Here is a 24,790-nt window from a genome sequence, read left to right on the forward strand (position 1 = left end):
CAATAAGGTACTAAAATTGGTTTATAGCTTAATTTCTAAATTACACAGAGTTTATTTTCAGAAATTCTCATTTCACCTTTTCTAAACTGGATTGCTCTCAATCAGGATGATACATGAAAGCCATCGATGCAATGCTTTTTATTCTTTTGTCTTAAATATTGCATACAAAGTACAAGAATTCCTAATAAGAAACTCTCTCCTAAATAACTTTGAAGGTGCACAAATCTGTCATGTAAATAAATTATAAAGTTAAGCTGGGATTTTCTTTGTGCAGCACATAGACCAAACAAAGTAGGATCTAGAGAGTTTATGAGAAAAGGAAGACAGAATAAAAAACTTAGCATGAAAGTTGAGCCAGCTGTCTAAGATGGAAAGCTGAGAATAGAGAGGAAGACAAAGATAAAATATAATCACATCACAATTTGCTCTCCAAAGATGGACTAAAAATCCCTTTTTACCAATGTTTTCCAAATCTTTCAGAAATATATCAATCAAATAATCAATATCATCATGTTACACTAATATATACAGGTTTTCTGATGTTTTTATTTTGCATATGATGCCACATAGCTCTTCTCTAATGCTATCTGAAAAAATAAGAAAGTGAATTAAATGATAAGACCAGAATAGTTCATGTCCTGACAATTCTGTTTTTATCAATATTGACAGTAATATTGACAGGAATAATAACTCTATTGAGGAAGACTTTAATTAGATTATATACAATGATCAAATCGGTTATTGCCCTAAAAGCCAGAAGGCTTTCTTTTTAAACATTTAGTAGCTTAGAATTGTAAAATAAAAACACTCAGTGTCATTGATTTTAACATGGAAACTGAAGTAAAAAAAAAAAGCTTTTTACTTAGGAATATACACAGGAAATTGTGTGGAGAGCTTGGCATAAACATTCATACAAAATTTCCCTTGCATATTTTATTAAATTATTAAATTATAAATTAGGGAAAAAATCACTAAGGCAAACTAATTATGTTTTAGGCTTTTTCTCTTCTTCTTAAAATGAATCTTATATACTGACAAGTATATAAGGGTAGGAATTTCAATCATAGAAACAAAGAAACTAAGTGAAAAAACAATATATACATTATTTATATTTATAATATATTATACATTGATCATTACCTGTAATTCTAACTTAAATATGCTCTATTTAAAAATACTTTAGTAAAAAAAAAAAAACACCTGTTTTCTTTTGAGTTAGGTTATGAGATATTTATTATACTTATGTATAGTTCCTGAAGACCAGTTACGATAATCAACTATTATAAAATACATTATTTAATGGTGAAATGAAAACTCAAATTTCATATAATTATTAAATAAACTGCAAACTATGTAATATCTTCTAGCCTGTGGCCTAAAATATTATTAAGACTATGGTATCTATCAACCTACTTAGAGTTATAAATACAAAAAAGAAGGAAAGAAAACATATTTTCTAAAAAAAACTCAGTGGATATTGTCCAATCTATTTTTCTCTCAAAGCAGGCCAATCTCAGTGACAGTCATTGGTGGTAAATAGAAGATCTGTCACTCAACATGCATTCAAACAATGAATATTAATTGAGTACCTATCTGTGGTCATTGTTTATTAAGCAAATATAAGAATCCTTGTCCATATGAAGTTGATATTTATGTCACATTATATTCTTTTTTTTAGAGAGACATAGAGTGTACACATGAGGTGGGGGAGGGCCAGAAAGCAGGGGAAAGAGAATATTAAGCAGGCTCTATGCCCAGCATAGCACCCAAAGCAGGGTTCGATCTCATGACCCTGAGAACATGATCTGAGCTGAATTCAAGAGTGGGGCACTTAACCAACTGAGCTACCCATGTACCTCACTGTCACATTACATTCTACTGGAAAACATGTGAGGAATAAAATCCCAGAAATATTAGCAATTGTCTAATATTCTATCAAGACAGTTTCTAATGATGTATATTTCCAGACTTACCTCAATGATTCCATGTGATTTTTATGATATATCAGAGAAAATGCTAATGGATTTGAACATCCTCAAATTAAAATGTAATGCTCACAGTAATTACAATTGACACAAAAATTACAGGAAACAAAACTGAGTCACTTCAAATTGCTTTCCAATGCCATTAGGATGGTATGTTTCTACTTGCAACATGAAAGCCTAAAAATTCAGAGAGTAGGTCTCATGAATTTTGTTGAGAGGAAAGACATTGCAGAAAATCCTACAAATTATGTCAGACTCCAGCAATATAAAGCCTAGTAGGATGGACACCAAAGTATATAGTTTCCCAACTGCTTATGATTTAGTTCCAAAAAGTGGGACTCCCAAAGCTCTGTGATACAAGGCAGTATTCAAAGATCAAACATATTTTTAACAAGTACCAAGTTTTCTCAGCTAAACAAAGTGTCTTACAACATGTTCTCGCTTGAAGGGCAGTAAATGTGATATTCACTGAGCAGCTGAAATACTAATATTGATAAGTACCTATTATGTGCAAAGAACTATGGTAAGCACCAAATATATAGGCTATGGTGTGAGGGATTCTATGGTGGGCAAACTTACCAGGCCAGGGCAATAGCACTGGACTTGGACACCATTGTACCTAGCACTATTGCAAGCCCCTTCTATATATTAATCTTTCCTAAGGTAAGTACATGAGGTCATAGTTTATCTTACAGATTGTAAAAGCTGTTTCAAATAGTTAAGAATAGGCAGTAGCAGAGGATGGGAAGCTAGGATTGTCTAATTGTAGACCTGTGCTCTATAAACATTGCCTTCTATATCAAAGGGCCTAACGCAGAATCAGATTTGAATTGCCAGCAAATACTGGCCTTGTAAACCAAAAATGTCAACAGGAATAAAGTTTATGGAGCACACTTCAAGTGAACAGAGTATCTTTACAAGCATTATCTTTTATAACCCTCACAATCACTATCAGATTATTCCCTTTTTTAAATAGTAGGAAATGGAAGGCTGGAATGGGATTACATCAACATTAAACTGCTCTCAGACTCATGCGTACAAACTATCTTTCTTGCAAAGAAATTTATATTCTATTCATAGCCCTATTGTGAAATGAATCCTGGAATTCAATTAAACACTCATCTTGAAAATGAGAGCATAAGTGGAAATTCCTCACTGGCATTCATGCAAATAAACAAAATAATGATGTTAAACCTACATCTAATCTTTTGTTGTACATATTGAGTGTCTGCTATAGCTACTGCTAAGTTATACAATCATAATGACAAAACCATAAAATGAATTTGTTTCTGTTTGTACAAGCAAAAAACTAAATAGGGAGAGGGCAAAAGGGTGAATTTGTTGTATTTCTCCAGTATTTCCTTCTGCTGACAACACCCAGTAGCATTTCTCTAACTTGGGAGCTTGTTCTATGCTTTCTTAATTTCCTATCTTTCCTACTGCCTCTCCTGAACAATAAAACAAAAAGGATCCTTCACTGATACTTTTTTTTAATTCCTTTATACCATTATACTTAAATTTTGCATGTAGCTACATTATTGTGTAGAAACCTGCCAATTTTTTTTTTCCTGGAACATTAACTCTATGATTTTCCTCAAAAATGTTCGGAAAATACCAAGTCAAAATTATAAAATTCCTTTTTAAAAATTATTTCTTGAAACATTACTATCCACAAGAAATAATAAAAATTAAAGCAGAGATATAGTACACACCTTTTCCTAAATTTATCTATTTTTCTTAGAAAACTATGTTTGGGCTGGGGAGAGAGTACATACATTAACAGTAGTTTGGGAACTTCTCTGCTCAAACAAGTCTGAGGAGAAAATGGGAACAATAAAGACTTTTCCCTTGTCCTTAATATATTTTAAATAAAAATGAATCATGAACCTGGTGAAGTGCTTTAAGTGGTAGGAACTAAAGGGTTGGGTGATTTGGGGTCAAAGAGGAGACCATTGGCAGCCTCACCATTCTTATATTTCTGCCCTATATCCTGTATGATGAAAATACAGGCACACTCTTCTTCCATGTCCCACCTTTGGCCTGGCCCCCCAGAGGGATGTGATAAGTACTCACCTTCCTGGTTATATCAAGTATTGTTGAATGTCAAAGGGCTGAGGAGCCCTGAAGAAGAGATAGCTTACATGTATCAATTAAAACAAAGACCACAGAAAGAAGCTCAGATATAGTAAATAAATTCAGTAACTTTTACTTTAATCTAGCAAATCATATGACACACGATTTCTTCTTGATGTTGACTGCATGAATAGAGAAGGATGTGGAAGTGTATGAAGAAAATAAATTTATTCATAAAGTACTTAACATTGGGGTGCCTGGGTGGCTCTCGGTTAAGGGTCCAACTCTTGATTTTGGCTCCGGTCATGCTCTCAGGGTCGTGAGAGCCAGCCGTATGTCAGACTCCATGCTGGGTGTGCAGCCTGCTTGGGATTCTCTCTCTTCTCCTTCTGCCCCTCTCCCCCACCCCCTCACCTCACTCTCCCTCTCTAAAAAACTAAAAAATAAAGTGTTTGACATTAACAAGCCCATGCAAACAATAACAGTGATCCCACTAGAGAAACACAAGAGAACTGTAAAAGCTAAAAGATACACCTGGTCAAGTAAAAAATACTACAAACTGTTTTTTCATTTATGCCTAATTACAACTGATTTAATAACAATAATGTAGATGAGAATCAAGGTGATTGGATAACTACCATAAGGCATAAGTCATTTCATTAAAAATGATGTTTATATGTATTGCTTATATTTTTAATAATCTCTTCTTGAATTGAAAAAAATAGGATAACAGTCTTTGTTTTTGTTTTCTTTACATATTTTTTGTGTGTGAGAGAGCTATGACTACTTCAAGAACACTACATTGTATCTGTCTGAAATATTAAGTGATCTTAAATGGTAGAAAACTTTCCACATTTCTAGGCTTAGAATTTTTTCAAAGAGAGGCACCTGCATGGTTCAGTCAGTTAAGCATTTACCTTTGCTTCAGGACATGACCTCAGGGTCCTGGGATCAAGCCCCACATCAGGCTCCCTGCACAGGGGGAGTCTGCCTTCCTCTCCCTCTGCCTCTCCCTCTGCTTGTGCTCCCTCTCTCACTCATGTAAATAAATAAAACCTATTAAAAATTTTTTAAAAATTAAAAATAAGGTTTTCAAAGAAAAAAATGACAAACTATTAAAATAAAGATTCTGCTATGCAAAAGATACATAAGAAATGAAAATAGCTAAACCTATAGCAATAAGCATTCCACAATACTTGTAAATCAAATCGCGTTGTATGCCTTAAACTTTTTCAGTGATGTATGTCAATAAAACTTAAAACTTAAAACAATAAAACTTAAAAAAAAGAAAAAATGAAAGACACATACTAAGAAAAGCCTTTCAAAACACAGATAAAAGGGAATGCCTGAGGGGCTCAGTCAATTAAGTATCTACAATTTGATTTCAGCTCAGGTTATGATCTCAAGGTTCTGGGATGGAGCCTCATATCAGACTCTGTGCTGGGCACGGAGCCTGCTTATAATTCTCTCTCTCTCCCTCTTTCCCCCACCCCTACTCATGCTCACTCTTTCTCTCTCTCAAAACACACATATACATGCACACACACACAGAAATGATATTGTGCAACTCAATGCCAAAGCAAAAAATAATATTAAAAAAAAAAAGAACTTAACAACCAATCTGATTAAAAAATTGACAGTGGGCCTGAATGGAATTTTTCCAAAAAAAACATACAGATGGCCAACAAACACATGAAAAGATGCTCGATATCGATAATCATCAGGGCAATGTGAATCCAAATCACAATGAAATATCACCTTACATCTGCCAAAATGGCTAAAATAAAAAAGATAAGAAATAAGTGTTAGGCAGCCCAGGTGGCTGTGCACTTTAGCGCCACCTTCAGCCCAGGGCTTGATCCTAGAGACCTGGGATCAAGTCCCACGTCAGGCTCCCTGCATGGAGCCTGCTTCTCTCTCTGCCTATGTCTCTGCTTCTATCTCTCTGTGTCTCTCATGAATGAATAAATAAAATCTAAAAAAAAAAAAAAAATTTTTTTTTCAAAAAAAAAAAAAGAAATAAGTGTTGATGAAAATGTGGAGAAAAAGAACTCTAACATTCACTGTTCATAAGGATGTAAATAGGAGCAGTCACTGTGGAAAGCAGTATGGACAATACCCAAAACATTGAAAATAGAAATTCTATATGATTGAATACCTCCACCATTAAGTATTTACCAAAAGAAAACAAAAACACTAATTTAAAAACACTAAACACTAATTTAATTTAAAAACAAAAACACTAATATATGCAAGCTTATGCTTATTGCAGTATTATTTAAATAGCCAAGATACGGAAGTGTCCGTCAACAGATGAATGGATAAAGATGATGTGGTACATATACACACACTCACAGAATATCATGCAGCCATAAAGAAGAATGAGATCTTGCCATTTACAACAATATGGATGGACCTAGAAGGTATCCTAAGTGAAATATGTCAGACTGAAAAAGACAAATACCATATGATTTCATTCATATGTGGAATCTAAAAACAAAGCAAATGAAAAAACAAACAAAACTAGAATCAGACCTATAAATACAGAGAACAAACTAATAGTTGCCATAGGGAAGGGGACTAGAGAATGGGCAAAATGTTTGAAGGGTAGTGGGAAGTACAGGCTTCCAGGCATAGAATGAATAAATCATGGAAACAAAAGGTACAGTGTAAGGAATATAGTCAATGATGTTGTAAAAGCATTGTATGGTGAAAAGATGGTAGCTACACCTGTGTGAGCAGAGTATAACATACAGAAATATTAAATCACTATGCTTTACACCTGAAACTAATGCAACAATGTGTGCCAATTACACTCAAATAAATTTTTAAAAATAATTTTCAAATAAAGAAAGAACTGGTATGTAAAATATATGATAAACTTTTTAAATGCAACCATTGACCCAGTTTAAAAAAAAAAAAAATAGGCAAAGACCTGAGGAGCTACCTCACCAAAAAAAGGTAGAGATGGCAAGTAAATGTATTGGACAGATGCTAACATCATACATCTTCAGGAAATGCAAATTAAAACAATGAGATAATACTGTTATATAAATGAGACACGATCATATGTCATTAAGAAATTCAAATTAAAACAATGAGATACCTACTAGAGTGACGAAAATCCAGAACACTGACAATGCCAAGTGCTGACAAAATTGTGGAGCAACAGGAATTCTCATTTATTGCCAGTGGGAAGGCAAAATGGTACAGCCACTTTAGAAGACAGTTTGGCCATTTCTTACAAAACTAAACATGCTCTTACCATATGATCCAGTAATCACACTCCTTGGTATTTAGTCAAATGAGTTGAAAACATATATCTACACAAAAATCTGCCCACAAATGTTTAGAGCAGCTTTATTCATCATGGCCGAAACTTGGAAGCAACCAAGATGTCCTTCATAGGCAAATGGAGAAACAAACAGTAGTACATCCAATGAAGTATTATTCAGTACTAAAAAGAAATGAGCTATCAGGACGCATGGGTGGCTCAGTGGTTGAGGTGCCTTCAGCTCAGGTCGTGATCCTGCAGTCCTGGGATCAAATCCTGCATTGGGCTCCCCACAGGGAGCCTGCTTCTCCCTCTGCCTGTGTCTCTGCCTCTCTCTGTGTGTCTCTCATGAATAAATAAATAAAATATTTTTAAAAAGAAAAAGAAAAAAATAAAAAGAAATGAGCCATCAATCCATAAACAGACACACAAAAAAACTTAAATGCATATTACCAAATGAAAGAAGCTAATCTAGAAAAGCTACATACTACATAATTTCAACTATATGACACTTTGGAAAAGACAACACTATAGAGATAGTAAGATTATCAGTAGTTGGCAGGGAGAGACAAGGGGCCAAGGGAAGGAAGCATGAATAGATGGAATACAGAGAATTTTTAAGGCAGTGAAAATTATTCTGTATAATACCATAATGGTAAATACATGTCAACATACATTAGTCCAGCCTACAGAATTTAAAACATGAAGAGTGATCCCTAGTATAAACTATGGACTTTAGTTACTAATAATGTGTAAATATTGGCTTATCAATTTTAACAGATGTACCACACTAATAAAAAAATTAAAAATAAGAAAAATTAGGGTAGGGTGAAGAATAGCCAAATACTTCATACTTTTCACTTAATTTTTTCCCCATAAACCTGAAACTGCTTAAATCTATTAAATCAAGCAAGGCAGAGAATGGTTTTCAAATAAAGGAAAAAGACACAAGTTGGAAAGGTGCCTGACAATTGTGCTTATACTGGTTTTCCAGATTCTTCTTCATTCAACAGTATTATTTCACAACTTACGCTGTAAAACAGAGTAAGATTAAACATCTAGAGAAATTTATTCTAATGATTGTTGTAGAAATACTTTCACCTCCAACATCAGAATCTGATTGGGTAGTGGAAAGGGAGGTGGGTGGGGGCATGGGGTGACTGGGTGATGGGCACTGAGGGGGCACTTGACGGGGTGACCACTGGGTATTATGCTATATGTTGGCAAATCGAACTCCAATAAAAACATATACAAGAAAAAAAAAAAGAATCTGCTTGATTGATTTAAATATAGTTTCAAACAAAGAGAAACAAGTTGAAGGACAGATATATCAACCACTTTCTCCACCAGACCCTATGTTATGACAGTATTTGTGAGGAATTGCAATTTAGGATTAAAACGTATTTTTAGGGTATTGTGGAATTTTTGTGTCATATCTGAAAATATAAAACATTAAAGTCTAGTCTTTGTTTGATCTGCTGTCCTTTGCAGTTACCAAAAGTTCAATTTATTGTGCTTTTTTTCTCTTTTTCATATTATCTTACACTTCAGCTTAATGTAAGTATTGCTAAATTTCTCATTTTACTTCACTTGAAAAAGCAAAATGAACTTAGACCAGACCCTTAGAGTTACTGAGAAAAAAAGAAAAAAAAAAAAAACAGAAACAAAAGTACAAAATGTGCATAAAGAGATACAGCAATTATTTGGGGGGAAAATAGGATTTGGAATTTTCATTGCATAAAAATTCAAATGGAAAGTGAAATTGTTTCTTCCTACTCTATCCAAGTAATTGCATTAAAAATTTAAGCCCTTTAAATAAGTAGTTTCTGTGTATTTCTAATACCAGTAATAAATAGTGTGTACTTGTTTTAAAAGCAGAGCATTTGCTTTCATGGCATTCAACTGCATTCCAAAGCTCAAATACAAGGTTAATTTCAACTGCTAGAGGCATCATTGATTTCCAATATTTCATTTTAGAAAAAAAAAATCTGATGATATAGAGAGGTCTACCAACTATGATGTAGAGGGGTCCACCGACTACTTTAGTCTGCAGATTAAATTTGGTCCATGGCTTCTTTTGTACACTTGATAGCCAAGAATAGTTTTTACAATTATGAAGAGTTTTAAGGAGGAGGATGAGAGAGAGAATAAATATGGCCAGCAAAGCCTAAAATATTTACTGCCTAATCTTTTACAGGAAAAGTTTGTGAATCCTAACAAACACTTTGCGTATCTTACAAAAAAAAAAAAAAAAGACTACTCCTTTCCAAACATTTAAGAATTGAGAAATACATATTTTTCTTCTCTTAAATATGGTGTGTCTCTCAATAAGATGTACCACTAATGTGCTCTTAGCCTACCCAGAAATACATTTTATATTCTATTTGCATCTTTTCCTTTACTTGCATTAACTGATTAAGATAGATATATCATTGTGCATGTAATGCTTCAGTTCTTCAGCATGGCTAAATTGTATTCTCCTTATATGTGTTCTAAAATAAAATTTCCAAATGTTGATATCTGGGTATGTGGAGAGAGTAAAGAGAAAAGAAAAAACACTGGATTGCTGCAAGAGGAAACAGACCTCTAATTGTTTCTTGAATTTGTTTTATTTTTTCCTTCCTTTGCATAAATGAGTGTCTAGTTTTACAAAGGGAACTACCAATTTTAGGATAAAAATTTAAATTTGGGGGGAACCCTTAAAACACAGGAACACTATGATTTAAATATTCTGTATCAATTTTAACAATCTTTTTAAAAAGTTTATTTATATTCAATTTGCCAACAGATAGTATAACACCCAGTGCTCATTTCATCATGTGTCCCTTTAATAATAATCTTCTTTTTTAAGATTTTATTTGAGAGAGCAGAATGAGAGAGAGAGAGCACAAGCAGGGGGAAGGGCAGAGAGAGAGAGGGAGAAGTAGACTCTCTGCTGAGCAAGGAGCCCAATGCAGGGCTCAGTCCCAGGATCCTGGGATCATGACCTAAGCCAGAGGCAGACACTGTACTGACTGAGCCACCCAGGTGCCCCTTAATTTTCTTAACAATTTTTTTTTATGAAATTGGGTCACACACAAAAAATATATATATTTTTTTTGTTCCATATATATATTTTATATATATCCATATACAATATATATCCATAAAATATATATAATATATATCCATATAATATATATGTGGATAAAGTCACTGACATAGATCCTAGATGGCACCTAATACACCTGCACTCTGAAACTTTCTCAAGGACAAGTAATTTGTTTACATCTATTTATAAGTGATTAAGCATGTGAGAATGATTAAACATGAGAACACATCATACAGAAAGTTCAGATCACAAATGAATGAAAGTTCAACTTTAATAACAACTATAATAACTGTAATTTATAATGAATTGAAAGAGCTTTCAGAAGAGTTAGTTCTTGGGACACCTCGGTGGCTCAGTGGTTGAGCATCTGCCTTTGGCTCAGGTAGTGATCCCAGGGTCCTGGGACTGAGTCCTGCATCAGATTCCCTACAGGGAGCCTGCTTCTCCCTCTGCCTATGTTTCTGTGTCTCTTATGAATAAAGAAAATCTTAAAAAAAAAAAAAAAAGAAGAAGAGTTAGCTCTAGAATGTGAAGAAAAACAGAATCTATTTTTTCTAGTGGTTTGTCACAGGATCTCTTCCAGTCCTGTGAGCCTGTGCTTTTTTTTTTTATAATAAATTAATTTTTTATTGGTGTTCAATTTGCCAACTTACAGAATAACACCCAGTGCTCATCCCGTCAAGTGCCCCCCCCCCAGTGCCCGTCACCCATTCACCCCCACCCCCCGCCCTCCTCCCCTTCCACCACCCCTAGTTCGTTTCCCAGAGTTAGGAGTCTTTATGTTCTGTCTCCCTTTCTGATATTTCCCACACATTTCTTCTCCCTTCCCTTATATTCCCTTTCACTATTATTTATATTCCCCAAATGAATGAGAACATACAATGTTTGTCCTTCTCCGATTGACTTACTTCACTCAGCATAATGCCCTCCAGTTCCATCCACGTTGAAGCAAATGGTGGGTATTTGTCGTTTCTAATGGCTGAGGAATATTCCATTGTATACATAAACCACATCTTCTTTACCCACTCGTATTTCAATGGACACTGAGGCTCCTTCCACAGTTGGCTATCGTGGCCATTGCTGCTATAAACATCGGGGTGCAGGTGTCCCGGCGTTTCATTGCATCTGTACCTTTGGGGTAAATCCCCAACAGTGCAATTGCTGGGTCGTAGGGCAGGTCTATTTTTAACTCTTTGAGGAACCTCCACACAGTTTTCCAGAGTGGCTGCACCAGTTCACATTCCCACCAACAGTGTAAGAGAGTTGCCCTTTCTCCGCATCCTCTCCAACATTTGTTGTTTCCTGCCTTGTTAATTTGCCCCATTCTCACTGGTGTGAGGTGGTATCTCATTGTGGTTTTGATTTGTATTTCCCTGATGAGCCTGTGCTTTTATAGCACCCTGTGTGTTCAACACTGAGAAGCAGTTAAATGACAAGACCTGTTTTGTTGAGAAAGGGACCACTTCTAGCAAGGATACCAAAACTAAATCTTCTTTTCTATTTGTTAGGGTTTTTTTTTTTAAGATTTTATTTATTTATTCATGAGAGACACACAGAGAGAGAGGCAGAGACACAAGCAGGCTACATGCAGGAAGCCTGATGTGGGGACTCGATCCTGGTTCTCCAGGATCACACCCGAGGCTGAAGGCGGCGCTAAACTGCCAAGCTGCCCTGTTTCTATTTGTTTTTAAGGTGATGCAATATTTAAGGGAAGAAAAGAAAAACTTTCCACCAGTCCATGTTGAGTGAACATTTCAGTCTATGTCAAAGCAAAAGTCAGTGGCATAATGTCTTTGAAGCTTTCTATCAGGTGACATGTTAAATCTGTACCCTCAGAAGGGACCTCTGAGAAGTTATGGGTAAAATGCACATACAAAACACTTCTAAGACAAATTTACAAACAAAACGGAAACAAATATCTATTTACATCTAAGAAAAGTAGCAATTATTATAAACCAACAAAACCCAAAACAGAGGAACCTCCAAAGTATATACAAATATACCAAATAAAGAGAATTAAGGAATGGGCAGAAATGGAGAGTGGTGCATATGCATTAAGAAAAAAAGATAGTGTTATTATTCCAGCAAAAATAAGTGAACATGCTCATACTGAAAAATGTGACTTGAAATCAATTCAGTAAGGCAAGTAGAAACAAAAATAGAACACTTGGCTTTTTCATTTGATAAGTGGCATTTTAAATATAAAAATTGAAAAAGATTATCTTTCTATAAGTTATCCTTCCTCTCAATCGTCAAGGTCAATTACTCAAACTAAACATTAGTCATCTTAAAAACAATAAAGGCTATAAATACTATATGGAAATAAATATCCTTATAGATGTTTGCTACACATTAATCTTCACTCGTAAGAGTTGATTTGAAGGTGACTGTAAACAGTTAAAATTTATCTTCATGAAATAACTTAGTAGCTAAATAGTATAGTGAATACAAAGGATATTCAAATTAGAAGACATGTTATTTTCAAAATAGAAGAACTTGCTTAATTATTTGAGAATAAATATTTTTTATTACATCTCAGAAGAACAATAAGAAATTTCAGGATTCATAGAAAGGCCACCTGCTAGTGAAGGTGAGAGATCAGTATGGTAATTATCATAAAATGTGGGTGCTACAGGGAAGCTCCAAGTAGGGAAAGCCATACTCCATGTGAAGAACCATGGAAACTGCAGATAGGACACATTTTAGCTGCATTGATTTATGGATTTGCATAGGGCTAGGGTAAAATCTCCTGGATGTGCATAAATAATGAAGGTGCAAGAAAACGAAGTGTCAGAAAAGTATTCAGTATCCTTAGAGTCATGATTAGCATTCTATTCATTAGGAGAGTTTTTAAAGAAAACTTCTGGCCCTACTCTACACTTATTAAATCAAAATCTTCAGGAGTTGAACTCACAAAACTGGATTAGAAAACAAAAAAACAGAAGTTCTTTATTTTGGCCTCTTACATATTTTACAAGATGAGAGGATTAATAAATTTCACTAAACATGACACATGGGTCTTGATCCCATTCACAGTTTAAGCCCATTCCAATAAGGATTTTATACAAACCTGACTTTGCCAAGGTTACCTGGGATCTTCACTTCACTAATACCAATGACAATGTTAATTCCTCATCCATGTTGGCTTCCTTTCATTCATGCTATGAATATAGCCAGAGATAAGCCAGCATATCTATGATTTGCTCTTCCCTCTTCAGAATGCTTTAATGACTTCCTTTCTGTAAAGATTACTTTAAACAGACTGAAGTATCTGGCCCTGCCCTAAATCTCCAGACAGATCTAATATCATCCTCCCATTTGCTTTCTTTGATCAAATAGTATTAGCCTTCTCTCAGTTCTTCAAACAGAACACCTCCCATATGATAAAATAAATGGTCTGACGATATTTTTTTCGTCACAAAATTTTCACTTATCATGCTGATAATGAAATTATTGTTTTAGAGTCTTACCATCTATTACACCTAGTCTTAAATTTTTTACTCTGTGCACTGTAGTTGGCATGATTTTAATTTCCACAATTATGTCCTCATGCTTATCAATCCTCTCTTCCTACAGTTCCATCTAGACCAAGGATCAGTGAAATGTTTTATAAAAAACAAGAGAGTAAAAATGTAGGCTTTGTGGGCTAAGAGGAAAATTTGGGCAACTGTCCTTGTCAGAAGACAATCTTTTGTATATTTTATATTTTACACTTAAAAATGTAAAAAATATTTAAGCTCATGCAAAATCAGGCAGTAAAACAGATTTGTTTCATGGGCTGTTGTTTATCAATGTCTGACTTAGATACATGACTTTAAACATGAACGATGGGCCTATGATTTTCATACTCACATCTCTAGCTAAGTCATCTTCTTGTTGCCTTGATATATTCACTTGAATTCTAATAGGCATCTCAATTTAATACAGGGGGAGAAAGTAAAGTCAATAACACATATGTATTTACCTACACTTCTGGCACTTAGAATCTATGCTATGTCATCACACCTTCCCCCATTTCAATAAAAGACTATAACCATGTTCCTAAATCCAAACACTTGATGTGATTCTTGATCAGTAAATCCCATCTGGTCTATTTTCCAAGCAACTTGTAATTTCAAACAATTTTACAGCTTTATCATTATAATCACAATCCCAACCACCATCATCCTTCCTCTTAAGAAGTGAAAGAGTCAACTGAACCATCCCTCTTCCCCAACCACTGTATCCCTCACCAGTAGTATGCCCTCATACTGCAGGCAGAAGGAACTGTGTAAGAGTAAATCTAATCATATCACATACCTATCTTAAATCTTTCAATTGATTTGTTTTCTATCTAAACACTGACTGCAAAATCCTAACGAATCTGGTTTCTTACAGTCCCCGATCTCATGTCTCTTCCACGCCCTTCTTTATTCCGGACAAATTGGCCTGCACTCCCCCAAAATATCAAGCTGATTTCTATTTCAGAGCCTTTATATTTGCTGTTCCGTCTGATCAGAACACCTAGGATCTTCGAAGCACCTGACTTTATCTTTTCATTCCAATCTTAATTGCAACATCAGCCCCTCAAAGAAAATTCTCTGACCTCCCCATAGTTGGATCACTGACTCTCCGCATGCCAGTTATACTCAACTATACTATCACATTTAATCTTCTTCATAGTAGTATACTTCCTAGCCCTTTGTAGCATTGATTTGATTATGTATTTGGGTGCCTTGTTCCTCTGTCTCTTTCTCTACATTATAACCACTTGGGTATCTGCTTTCATTGCTATATTCCCAGCAACTGGCATATAGTAGGTACTTTATTCTAATTGTCTTGTGGACTACTATGTATATGCCAATCCTTCTGATTAATTTTTGATGTACTATTTCTCTTCTCTCTCTCTCTCTCTGTATTTTTCTCCCTTCTTATCTCTCTTCTGGCTTTCTACTCATCTTAAAACTTACATTATTCGGTGTCCTCAGAATTTCTCCATTATATTGGAAGAGCTTAGTTTCCTCAAAAAGAAAACACACACACATACACACACACACACACACACACACACACACACACACACCCTATTTCGGCAAAAAAGACATAAAGTAAGACAGAATACAGTCAATGTTTTTTTGGTAGAAATAGACATACCTTACCAGGAAGACAATTCCACCAAAAAACAAATAAACAATAACAACAACAACAACAAAATGCAATTCTGATTATTCCTTGTTCCCAGATTTGAAGCCAGTTTTCCACTTTCAAGCAGCCTTGTCCATAGAGATGAAAGATATCTACCTAGAGCTATTAACTTATTACCGCTGTCTACATTTAGGTTCTAAAAACACAGCTTAATAAGGTATCAATTTTATGTGATTGTAATTCAAAAGCAGTTTTATCAACATTTTCCAACAGAACAAATGCCTTTTCTAATTAGCATCTTCAATTAAGTACCTAAATCTAATGAAGAATAAGTTATACATTATGCTAAATTTTCATTGGCTCACTATTCTAGAAAGCTTTCAAATTAATTAAAGATAAGATATTTAGTAATGGAAAACAGAAAGAGATAAAAGCTTGTCTTAATCAATTTAAATTAGAATTTAACATTGCTTTAATATACTAGTTTGTAGTTGACTGCAAGAGTAATAAAGCAAAATTATTGAGTCCTAAGTAGTCACCATTGCATAATCTGAAAACTCAAAATGAATTACCAGAAAGAAATCATAAAATCCCTTCAAAAGCTTCCCACTTCACTCCAAACAAAAGCTAAAGTCATTAAAATGGCAACTAAAACTCTACATTGTCTATCCCTTCTCTTTATTCTATTATCTCTCAGATCTTCTACTGCTCCCCAGCCGCATGTGTTTTGTTCCAGTCACATTAGTTTCCTTGCTGTTCCCACAAAACACCAGACATGATCTTGCTCAAGACTTATACACTAACTGTTCCTTTGCAAGGAATGTTTTTGCCCCAAGTCTCTGTGTGGCTCAGGCCCTCACTACCTTGGGCTTTTAATTGCCACCTTTCCTCTATTCCCCATTACAGCATTATTTTTCACCATCAACCCTACCATATTTTACATATTTATGGCTCATTGTCTGTCATCTGTCTCATTCAATTAGAATGCAAGCTCCATGATGGCAAGACTGTTTGTCAATTTTCTTAGCTACTTTATCACTAGCATCCAGAGTAGTTCCTGACTCAAGATAAACACTTCATAAACTTTTGTTGAGTAAATGGATATATAGTCTGAGGAATCAAGGAGCTTAGAAATAAGGGAAAGACAGAAATGAAAAATTACAGTGCATTCTAAGAAATATGGATGGGGTTATGTATGAGGATCTTTGAAAACTACAGAAAGCAACATCAAAATAATAATGTGGAATGAATCTGGGCAAAGACCTAGCAGGAGATATCTGAGTTAAGGGATAAAAAGAAGATAGCCAGCTGAAGATAAAAGAGAAAGGAAGAGCTAACAAAGGAGCATCAGAAGTTATCACAGGAAAAATAAGTTTAAAAAAATAAGAACAAAGCATAATATACATTGTAGCCCAATTATTATTTCACACATGATTAACTAAAAAAATCAAAAATACTTTATGATTTGATAAAGCTAGAGATGATAAATGGATCACCATGTGACATGACCAAATAGAAATTTCAGTGCTTCTTAATCTTTGAGAGAAAGCCTTTAGACAAGATTTTGTTGATTTGGGGAAGAAAGTTGCTGGATAAGGCACATGTCCCTTAAAGACAAGATCGAGCTTGTGAACACTGTGTACAGCCTTCATAATGGAAAGGTGCCAGATTAATGTTTTTAAGTCTCTTGAAATCTAAGTTGGCAACTTAAAAAATCATGTGTAATTCATGAGCTTTTTAAAGGAAACATAATAAGTGACAGAGATGTGATTCTCAAGTGTGTCTTTATGCTGAGGTATGTATAACATTATAGGCTGAAGAAGTAGCGGTGGTGAAAAGGGAGGTGGGCAGGGGGTGGCAGTGACTGGGTGATGGGCACTGAGGGGGGCACTTGATAGGATGAGCACTGGGTTTTATGCTATATGTTGGCAAATTGAACCCCAATAAAAAATAAAATAATAAAATAAAATAAAATATATATATATAATAAAATAAACAAAAGAAGAAAAAAAAGAAGTAGAACAAAACAAAAGAATTAAGAGTAAGCAGTAATTTCTACAGAAGACAAGGACATACAGTCTCATCCATGTGACTATTCTGAATTTCTTGACTCCAGTGTCTAGGCTCTTTCATTTGTTTGTCCTTTAGTTTGTGCACAAAAAACTTAAGTTGCATTAAAAGCACAATGTTAACACTTCATACCATGAGATGGCTATAAGGCTGACTACAAGGTTGGTGGAGTAGGCTAAGTCCCTGCTTAGAGAAGGAACCAGCTTCCTCAGCCACTCTCCACTTTATTTCTGTGTTTTGGTATATAAAGTCCTACTAAAAATTTTACAGATTGATTTTTAAATTTATATTATTTTTTTTGTTATTAGCATGTGTCAGAATACTGTAGTTTATGTATTTCTCATTCCTGCTCCTATCACTTCTCTTTTTTCCTCCCTACTTATACCACTTCTATATCTTTTTCTATATCTCTTCAGCTATTATGGTCTCTTTATTCTAAGTTTTATATATATATATATATTATAATTTATATTATATATATTAATTATATGTATATTATTTAGTGTATATACATATTAAATTACATGCATACACACATATTTATATTGCATGCATGGCTGGGGAGAGATGAAGCTAGCGTTTCCCATAGAAGATAATGTCTAATAAATATATATTCTTGAAATCAAATTCCATAACAAATTCTAAACACAACAAAAATCTTCAAATGAAATTATAATTCTAAACCAAGCTCCAAACAGTCTCCAAATATGTAAAAACATAACATTAAAGCTCAGTTAAAAAAAAAAAAACTAAGAGCACTTGGAACAATGTTTAAAATATTTTTTCCTAAATAAATTCAATTTTTTATTGAGATTTTCCTTAAAAAAACAAAATAAATGGGAAATAAAACACATATTTTATTATGCTGCATAATTAAGAGTACTTTTTAAAATACTGTGAATGAATGCTACCCAAAGATTAGGTGATACTATATAATTTCAGTAGAAAGTGGTATCAATTACAATGTTCTTCCCCTATAAAAATGGAATATTCTACAACTAGCCTTTTTTTTCTATGGCAATGGCTTTTGATGATCAGGAAGGTAGCTTAAAACACTAGAACAAAATGCAGTAATTTCATTTCAAACCATTTAATCTCTAATCTAAGTTGTGAAAAGAAGTCCTTTCTGAGGAAAAAAAAAAATATGTTTTTAAGAGAGTATTCCAAAGCAAGTCTTTATAGTTAGATATTTTCGATATCACGTCCCTTACTTCATGGGCTTCCATGCAGATTGTGTAAAAGAATGTGTGCTGATTTCTTTTAGGAATATAATCTTCAGATGTCTGAAAAGAATTTGAAGTGCCCGGATAGTTTTCTCAAAAATTCAAATTTTGAGGGCAAGATCTCAATAAATGTTATTCTCTTTAAAGTAAATCCGCTATGTTCTTAAACTGTAACATGAATTTTTTAAGCTATGGAAATGGTGTATTGCATATAATGTCTAAGAATTGCTGGTTTTTTGTTGTTTAAGAAGCTCTTAGAAATTTTTGTTAGAACTTAAATGTTGGGACGGATATTTATGGAAGTTTTAAATATTGGATATTTGCATTTATATTTTAGAAGTTTAAAACAAAAACTAGAACTGGACATAAATAATTCTGCTGCAGACCAACTTATACACATATATATTGTTAACTAGCACAAAGGAAAATTCTTTACGTTTGATAAGGAATGCCAGAAACATTAAGACTTCTATTAGATAGCAGAGTTCAATTTCACTACTACTTAGCTTGATGATATTTTAAGGTCAAGTCTCCTGAGATACACACAAATAATCATCATTCAATATTGATTGCCAAATGTTTGAGCTCACCTCTCTTAAAACAATATTCAATTATAAGATGAAAACAATTTACCCAAGCAACCTGGAAAAATAAAAACTTGGGGTAGAATTAAGTTCCTTTGAGCTGACATTTGTTACTAATTATGATTCTAGAATATTAAAAGTCATAGATCACATGATCTGAGAAATTCAAATTGAAAAGGTGTAGCTATAAATCTTTGCTCACAATTGGATATGCTTCATTTACTGACAGAATGACACAATCACTTAAATTTCTTGATGAAACAAAAAATGAAGGAAAAAATAATACTTTTGGCACACAATGGAAAATATTTCAAAGGAAAGAGAAAGAGATGGAGAGAGAATTATTTATCTATCTTCCCACCTACCCATCCATCTACCCAACCATCCCTTAAAAACTTTTTTCCTAGCTCTCTAGAAAAGAAAAAAAAAAAAAGTTGTGTGACAGGCACAAAATACAGGTGATCGGCTTAGTATAATTAAATATGATTCCAAGATAATATAGTTTAACAGCCTGCAAAATAGGATAATCAAATGATTTACTTTTCAAAATTCTGGTCCCTTCACCAAGACATCATTTTATAATGGAGATCGTGAAACTGAAGATTGTAACTGCTGAATATTATCAGATTTTATTTTTTGAATGCTTAATATCTAACCCAAAATCTGGTCATGAAAAGAAGCATAATTTGATTTATCCTCAAAATTTAAGTTTGCTCATGATCTCCACTGGTCTTTGAAATTTCAAAATTTCTTACATCTAGCATCAGGGTTGGAATTTCATCATGTAAATAATAATGGGAACCAAACTGATTAAAATTCTCTGTGTATTCACAATAACACATTGAAAATTTTACTATATTTAAACCCTAAATTAGTCGCAAAAATCAGGAAAATAACACTAATTCAAAAATTATGAAAAACTTGTTTCTGGAAACAGCTGACATATACATTTCATTCTTATTATTATCATTATTAAGTACCAGAAAAAAATAGCACATCTTTATTAAAGCCATTAAGATAAGAATATGTATTTAAGAACTGCCAAACAATATTCTGAATAGTTTGTTTTTTAAAGTCAAAATCACATCTTTACTTTTAACAAGTATTCACCTTTATCCCAAACTGCCTCATTCTGCCTTTATATTCACATGCATCTCAGTGACTGATTTTTTTTCTTAGATTTTTATAGAAGTTACACCTTTAGTTTAATATACATCTCATATTATTACTTGAACATATTGTTGTTCAAGTTCTTTTTTTCTGAAAGAAATGAGATTGCTAGTTTGGAAGTAATTTCCCAGTAACATAGTAACTATTGCCTACACCTCCTAGCATCCTGCAAATCATCTGGGGTCTGCAATGCCTCTGGACAGTCCTTCTTGTCGGTCAGCATTCACATGGCTTCAACTGTTGTGCTACATATTACAACTACACATGTTAGATGTCAGTTCAGTTTTCTCTAGATTATCCCTAAAGTCAATGTATAGTATTTGGAAATGTGTAAATCATCAACTACCTGTGATAGCTCTTTTTTCTTTTAATTTGTAATAAATATTTTATTTTAAAACAGTTTTAGATTTACAGAAAACTTATAAAGATAGTACAGAAAGCTCCCATATACCCCATATCCAATTTCTTCAATTAACATCTGTGATAGTTCTTTTAAAAGAGAAAATAAATCTGAACAATCGTGTTATTTGTTTTATTTGCATAGTAAATATATTTTTAAATCAAATCTATTCCACTTTATCTTAATAATTAGCTGTATTTTTTTAAAGGATTGGATTTACTTTCATTTACTTAACAGTTTCTAATGTGCAAAGACCTAAGGAAGCATAGAAATGGGCAGCGTCCAAGTCAGGAAATGCTACTGTAAGGATTTGTATCTATTATTCCATAAGTCAGAAGTCAGAGGAAAAGACTACTCAAGCAGATGCTCCTCTTGAATGATATAAAAAATTGACAAGGGACATCTACCTGTTTGCAGCCGACTGTCCATTCCTTTCTTCTTATTTGACCATGATGCCCCTAGAGAGCTCATCAGCCAACATTCTTACTTAGAATTCAGAATGCATTTTCTATAACATGTTGTTGTAAGTGGCAGTTGTACACAGTTGAATTAATACCGAATATGATGCTTTATGTACATTCTAGAACATGCAGATTTTTGCCTTCTGTCCCCATAACCTGATTACTATTTCTAACATGTTTTTTATGGGAAAGACCATTCTGATTTCCCAACGACTTACAAATAATTAGCATATAACCTACTGATACATGTGGAGAGCTTATATAGAAAATACAATTTAGCTTTGCTATCATCTTTAAGGAATGTAACTTTAGTAAAAACAACTTTATTACTTTTTGCATGCATATTTGCTATAAGAGTCATACCTCACTGATGCATAATCACAACTCTGGACTTTAGAAGTCCCAACAATCAAAGTTTAAGACAAAGCTATAAACAATGTAGAGAAAAATTTCATTTATATATTATAAGGTATTATTTTCTTACAAGTAGTAAGGTACCATGAAATTTTAATTTAAAAAGATATCCAGTAACATAAAGTTTTCATTTTAAAACTTTTATCTTTAAATTCTGCTTAATTGCATGTTAAAGGTGAAAAAATTAATATTTAATGAGGCTTATTGATCTAAATGATAATATGCTGTTTGGGTATTTGAAATTATTAGATTTGCTTATCACGCCTATGAAACCTGCTTAATTCAACCTAGCTACCTAAAGGAAGCAAAAATTCCCATAATAATAAAATTAAAGCATTCCATTATGCTTTCTATTAAGTTGTTTTGTTCCTTGAATCACTGTCTATTTTAATTTATTCTTTTAAAAAGAAATTGAATTACTTAACTTGCATTTACCATGACAGGCTTCACTATAGCTAAGCATGGAATTGATTTCAGGAACTGTTCTTTACAAATGTTGGTCACTATCAAAGAAAAAAATGCCCAAGCAATCAATATTGAAGAAAGAATAAAGGGTGTGAACAAATAAAAGAAATGATATTTATTTTTCCTCTAACATTTTAAATATTCAACAAACTATTACTCATTAAGAAAAAAAGCCATAATCCCTGGAAATGATGGCCTCAGAAAGGGTTTTGGCAATCTTGTGTAATACTAAATGTACTGTTGGATCACTATTGCAGAAAAACAGTTGTCCTGCTGCATTTTAGTGATCTGACACGTTGCCAGAGGAATAAACAACTCTTTTAGCCAACAGAAATGTGATGTAGCTGCTGCCTACAGATTCTTGTTTTAGATTTTTGATGAAAAAAATACTATGTGTATTAAATATGATTTCCTTTCGTTACTTTTATCAAAAAAGAAAAATGCAATGAGAATTCAACTATATGCTAATATAAATTCTTAATGGCATGAAAGAAAAACTTTAAAAATCAAAGCCTATTTCATCATTAAAATTTGTTATCTGCATATATACCTATTATCACACAAAGATACACAGATTTTTATTTTTGAAAAAGTCATCCTGTTTCACTTCAAAAATTCACTAAACAAAATTACATATGGTGAGCAAACAATGTTCTTTTTGAACCATCTTTTCAAAAGAGTTACTAAACTTACTTTAATATACACAATATTTATTGGATATTTTAGAAACTGAAGAACGAGCAAAAGCTCAACAACTCTATCACAATTATATAACACCACTATACACTCTCAGTTCCATCTAGAGTAATGTACCTGCTTGTATACCTTTCCTGCTCATAGTTTTCAAGTCTTGACAAAAGCAGAAGCAATGTCAAAATAGATTCTCCTCCAAGAAAAATAAATGCCATGAGGGTCAGCACTTTTTTCATACAAAACATTAAATAGCAATTTGTATCTAAATAGGCAACACACCTCCAAAAATAACACAACACTTCACAAAACACATTTCAAAGGTACTAGCTTTGGCTTAAACCACTCCATACAGCTATTGATCAAATCAGTACACAGAAAAACCTTATTACAAAATCTATGGTCCTTTCCTACTCTGCAAATGACAGACATTTCAGGACACCGCAGCTCTACCATTAATTTCCTCCAAATACACGTGGCAGAGTAATGAGAAACATCAAACTTTTCACTTAATTTCTGAAGAACGTTGTACCTTTTGGAGACTATGTTCTTGAAATTTAAAAAATTAAAATAAAAACCACTCAAGAAATGAAACAGAGATCCAGAAGCTTTTCTTCAAAAACATAAAACCTTCAAGTAATATGTTCTTATAAAATTACACAGGTACATACAAACATATCTGTGTCTAGCATCTACTGCAACAGAGTAAAGCCAATTTTGGAGCAGTGACTTCAAATTTGATACATCAATTCACATCTAGTTCTAGCTCACCTTAACTAATTCGAAAGTATAATACACTTCAACAAAACCCTTGGAGAAAGACTGAAACGGCCTAAAACATCAAACTAAAGATCCATATAACTTCAAAGTAAAGTGAAACTCATATCCACCTCTCAAAATATTAAAACATGCTTGCACCTACCTTGGCCTTGTCCATTTCCTTGCTGACCCCAGAGGATCACAGTCACCATTAGCAGTTCCGGAGTCCATGTCCACATTCTTCTAGTAACACTTCCTTGTCTTCTGGTCATTGCATTTTAAACTCTGCATAATTAGTGGGGTAGGCATAAAGAGTATAGTAAATTACAACCTTAAAATGTAATACCATTCAAATCCCCTATCTAATATACAATGTGTATTTTTAAAGTACCCTGTTTACAAGGAGATATATTTGAAAATCATCTCTCTCTTTGGGATTCTAACAATGATGATTAATATGAAAACTCACTCATCTTTAACCTCATATTCTAAACATTCATCTGAATGATATTTTTCAATAGCAGTCTGCAAAATAGGCCATTAAACCTGTGAATATTTAAAAAACATTACCAAATCATCTACTGAAAATCAGTCAGGCAAAAAATTATATAGGACACTAGTTATAACTTGTTGAGGTAAATTGATACATGTCATCTCATGCACACATACAAAAATGAATTTTCAACACATTTATGTAAGTTTAGCCTAAGTATCTCATAAAATATATTTTTAATTTGATAGTATTCTACTTATATAGGTACCTTTAACTACATGGATTTATCATGTACACAAAACTAGTCTTGTATACTTAAAATGGAGAATATATGGAAATCACAAAACATTTGCAATTCCAATTTCAGATATATGTATATAAACCATAGGAACTATCATACAGAGATAAAATATAATATCTGACATATAATAAAATATTCTTTTTTATAATAAAATATTCTTGAATGTTTGCTTTGACACTGTTGTTAATAATGAAAAATTAAAATGCTTAAATA

The 24,790-nt window shown here is 33.3% G+C and overlaps 1 protein-coding gene across 1 annotated transcript in view; it reads right to left on the reverse strand.

The window, feature by feature from the left end:
* Positions 1 to 24,790, reverse strand: part of ROBO2 (roundabout guidance receptor 2) — a 1,635,491-nt gene that overhangs the window by 1,586,039 nt on the left and 24,662 nt on the right. Inside the window, exon 2 of the mRNA XM_072806533.1 lies at positions 23,947 to 24,068. Within this exon, the coding sequence (XP_072662634.1) occupies positions 23,947 to 24,055 (109 nt within the window). The 5' untranslated portion in view covers positions 24,056 to 24,068. The remainder of the gene's footprint in view (positions 1 to 23,946; positions 24,069 to 24,790) is intronic.

Source organism: Canis lupus, chromosome 30 (assembly GCF_048164855.1).
Source record: "Canis lupus baileyi chromosome 30, mCanLup2.hap1, whole genome shotgun sequence".
Lineage (NCBI taxonomy): Eukaryota > Metazoa > Chordata > Mammalia > Carnivora > Canidae > Canis > Canis lupus.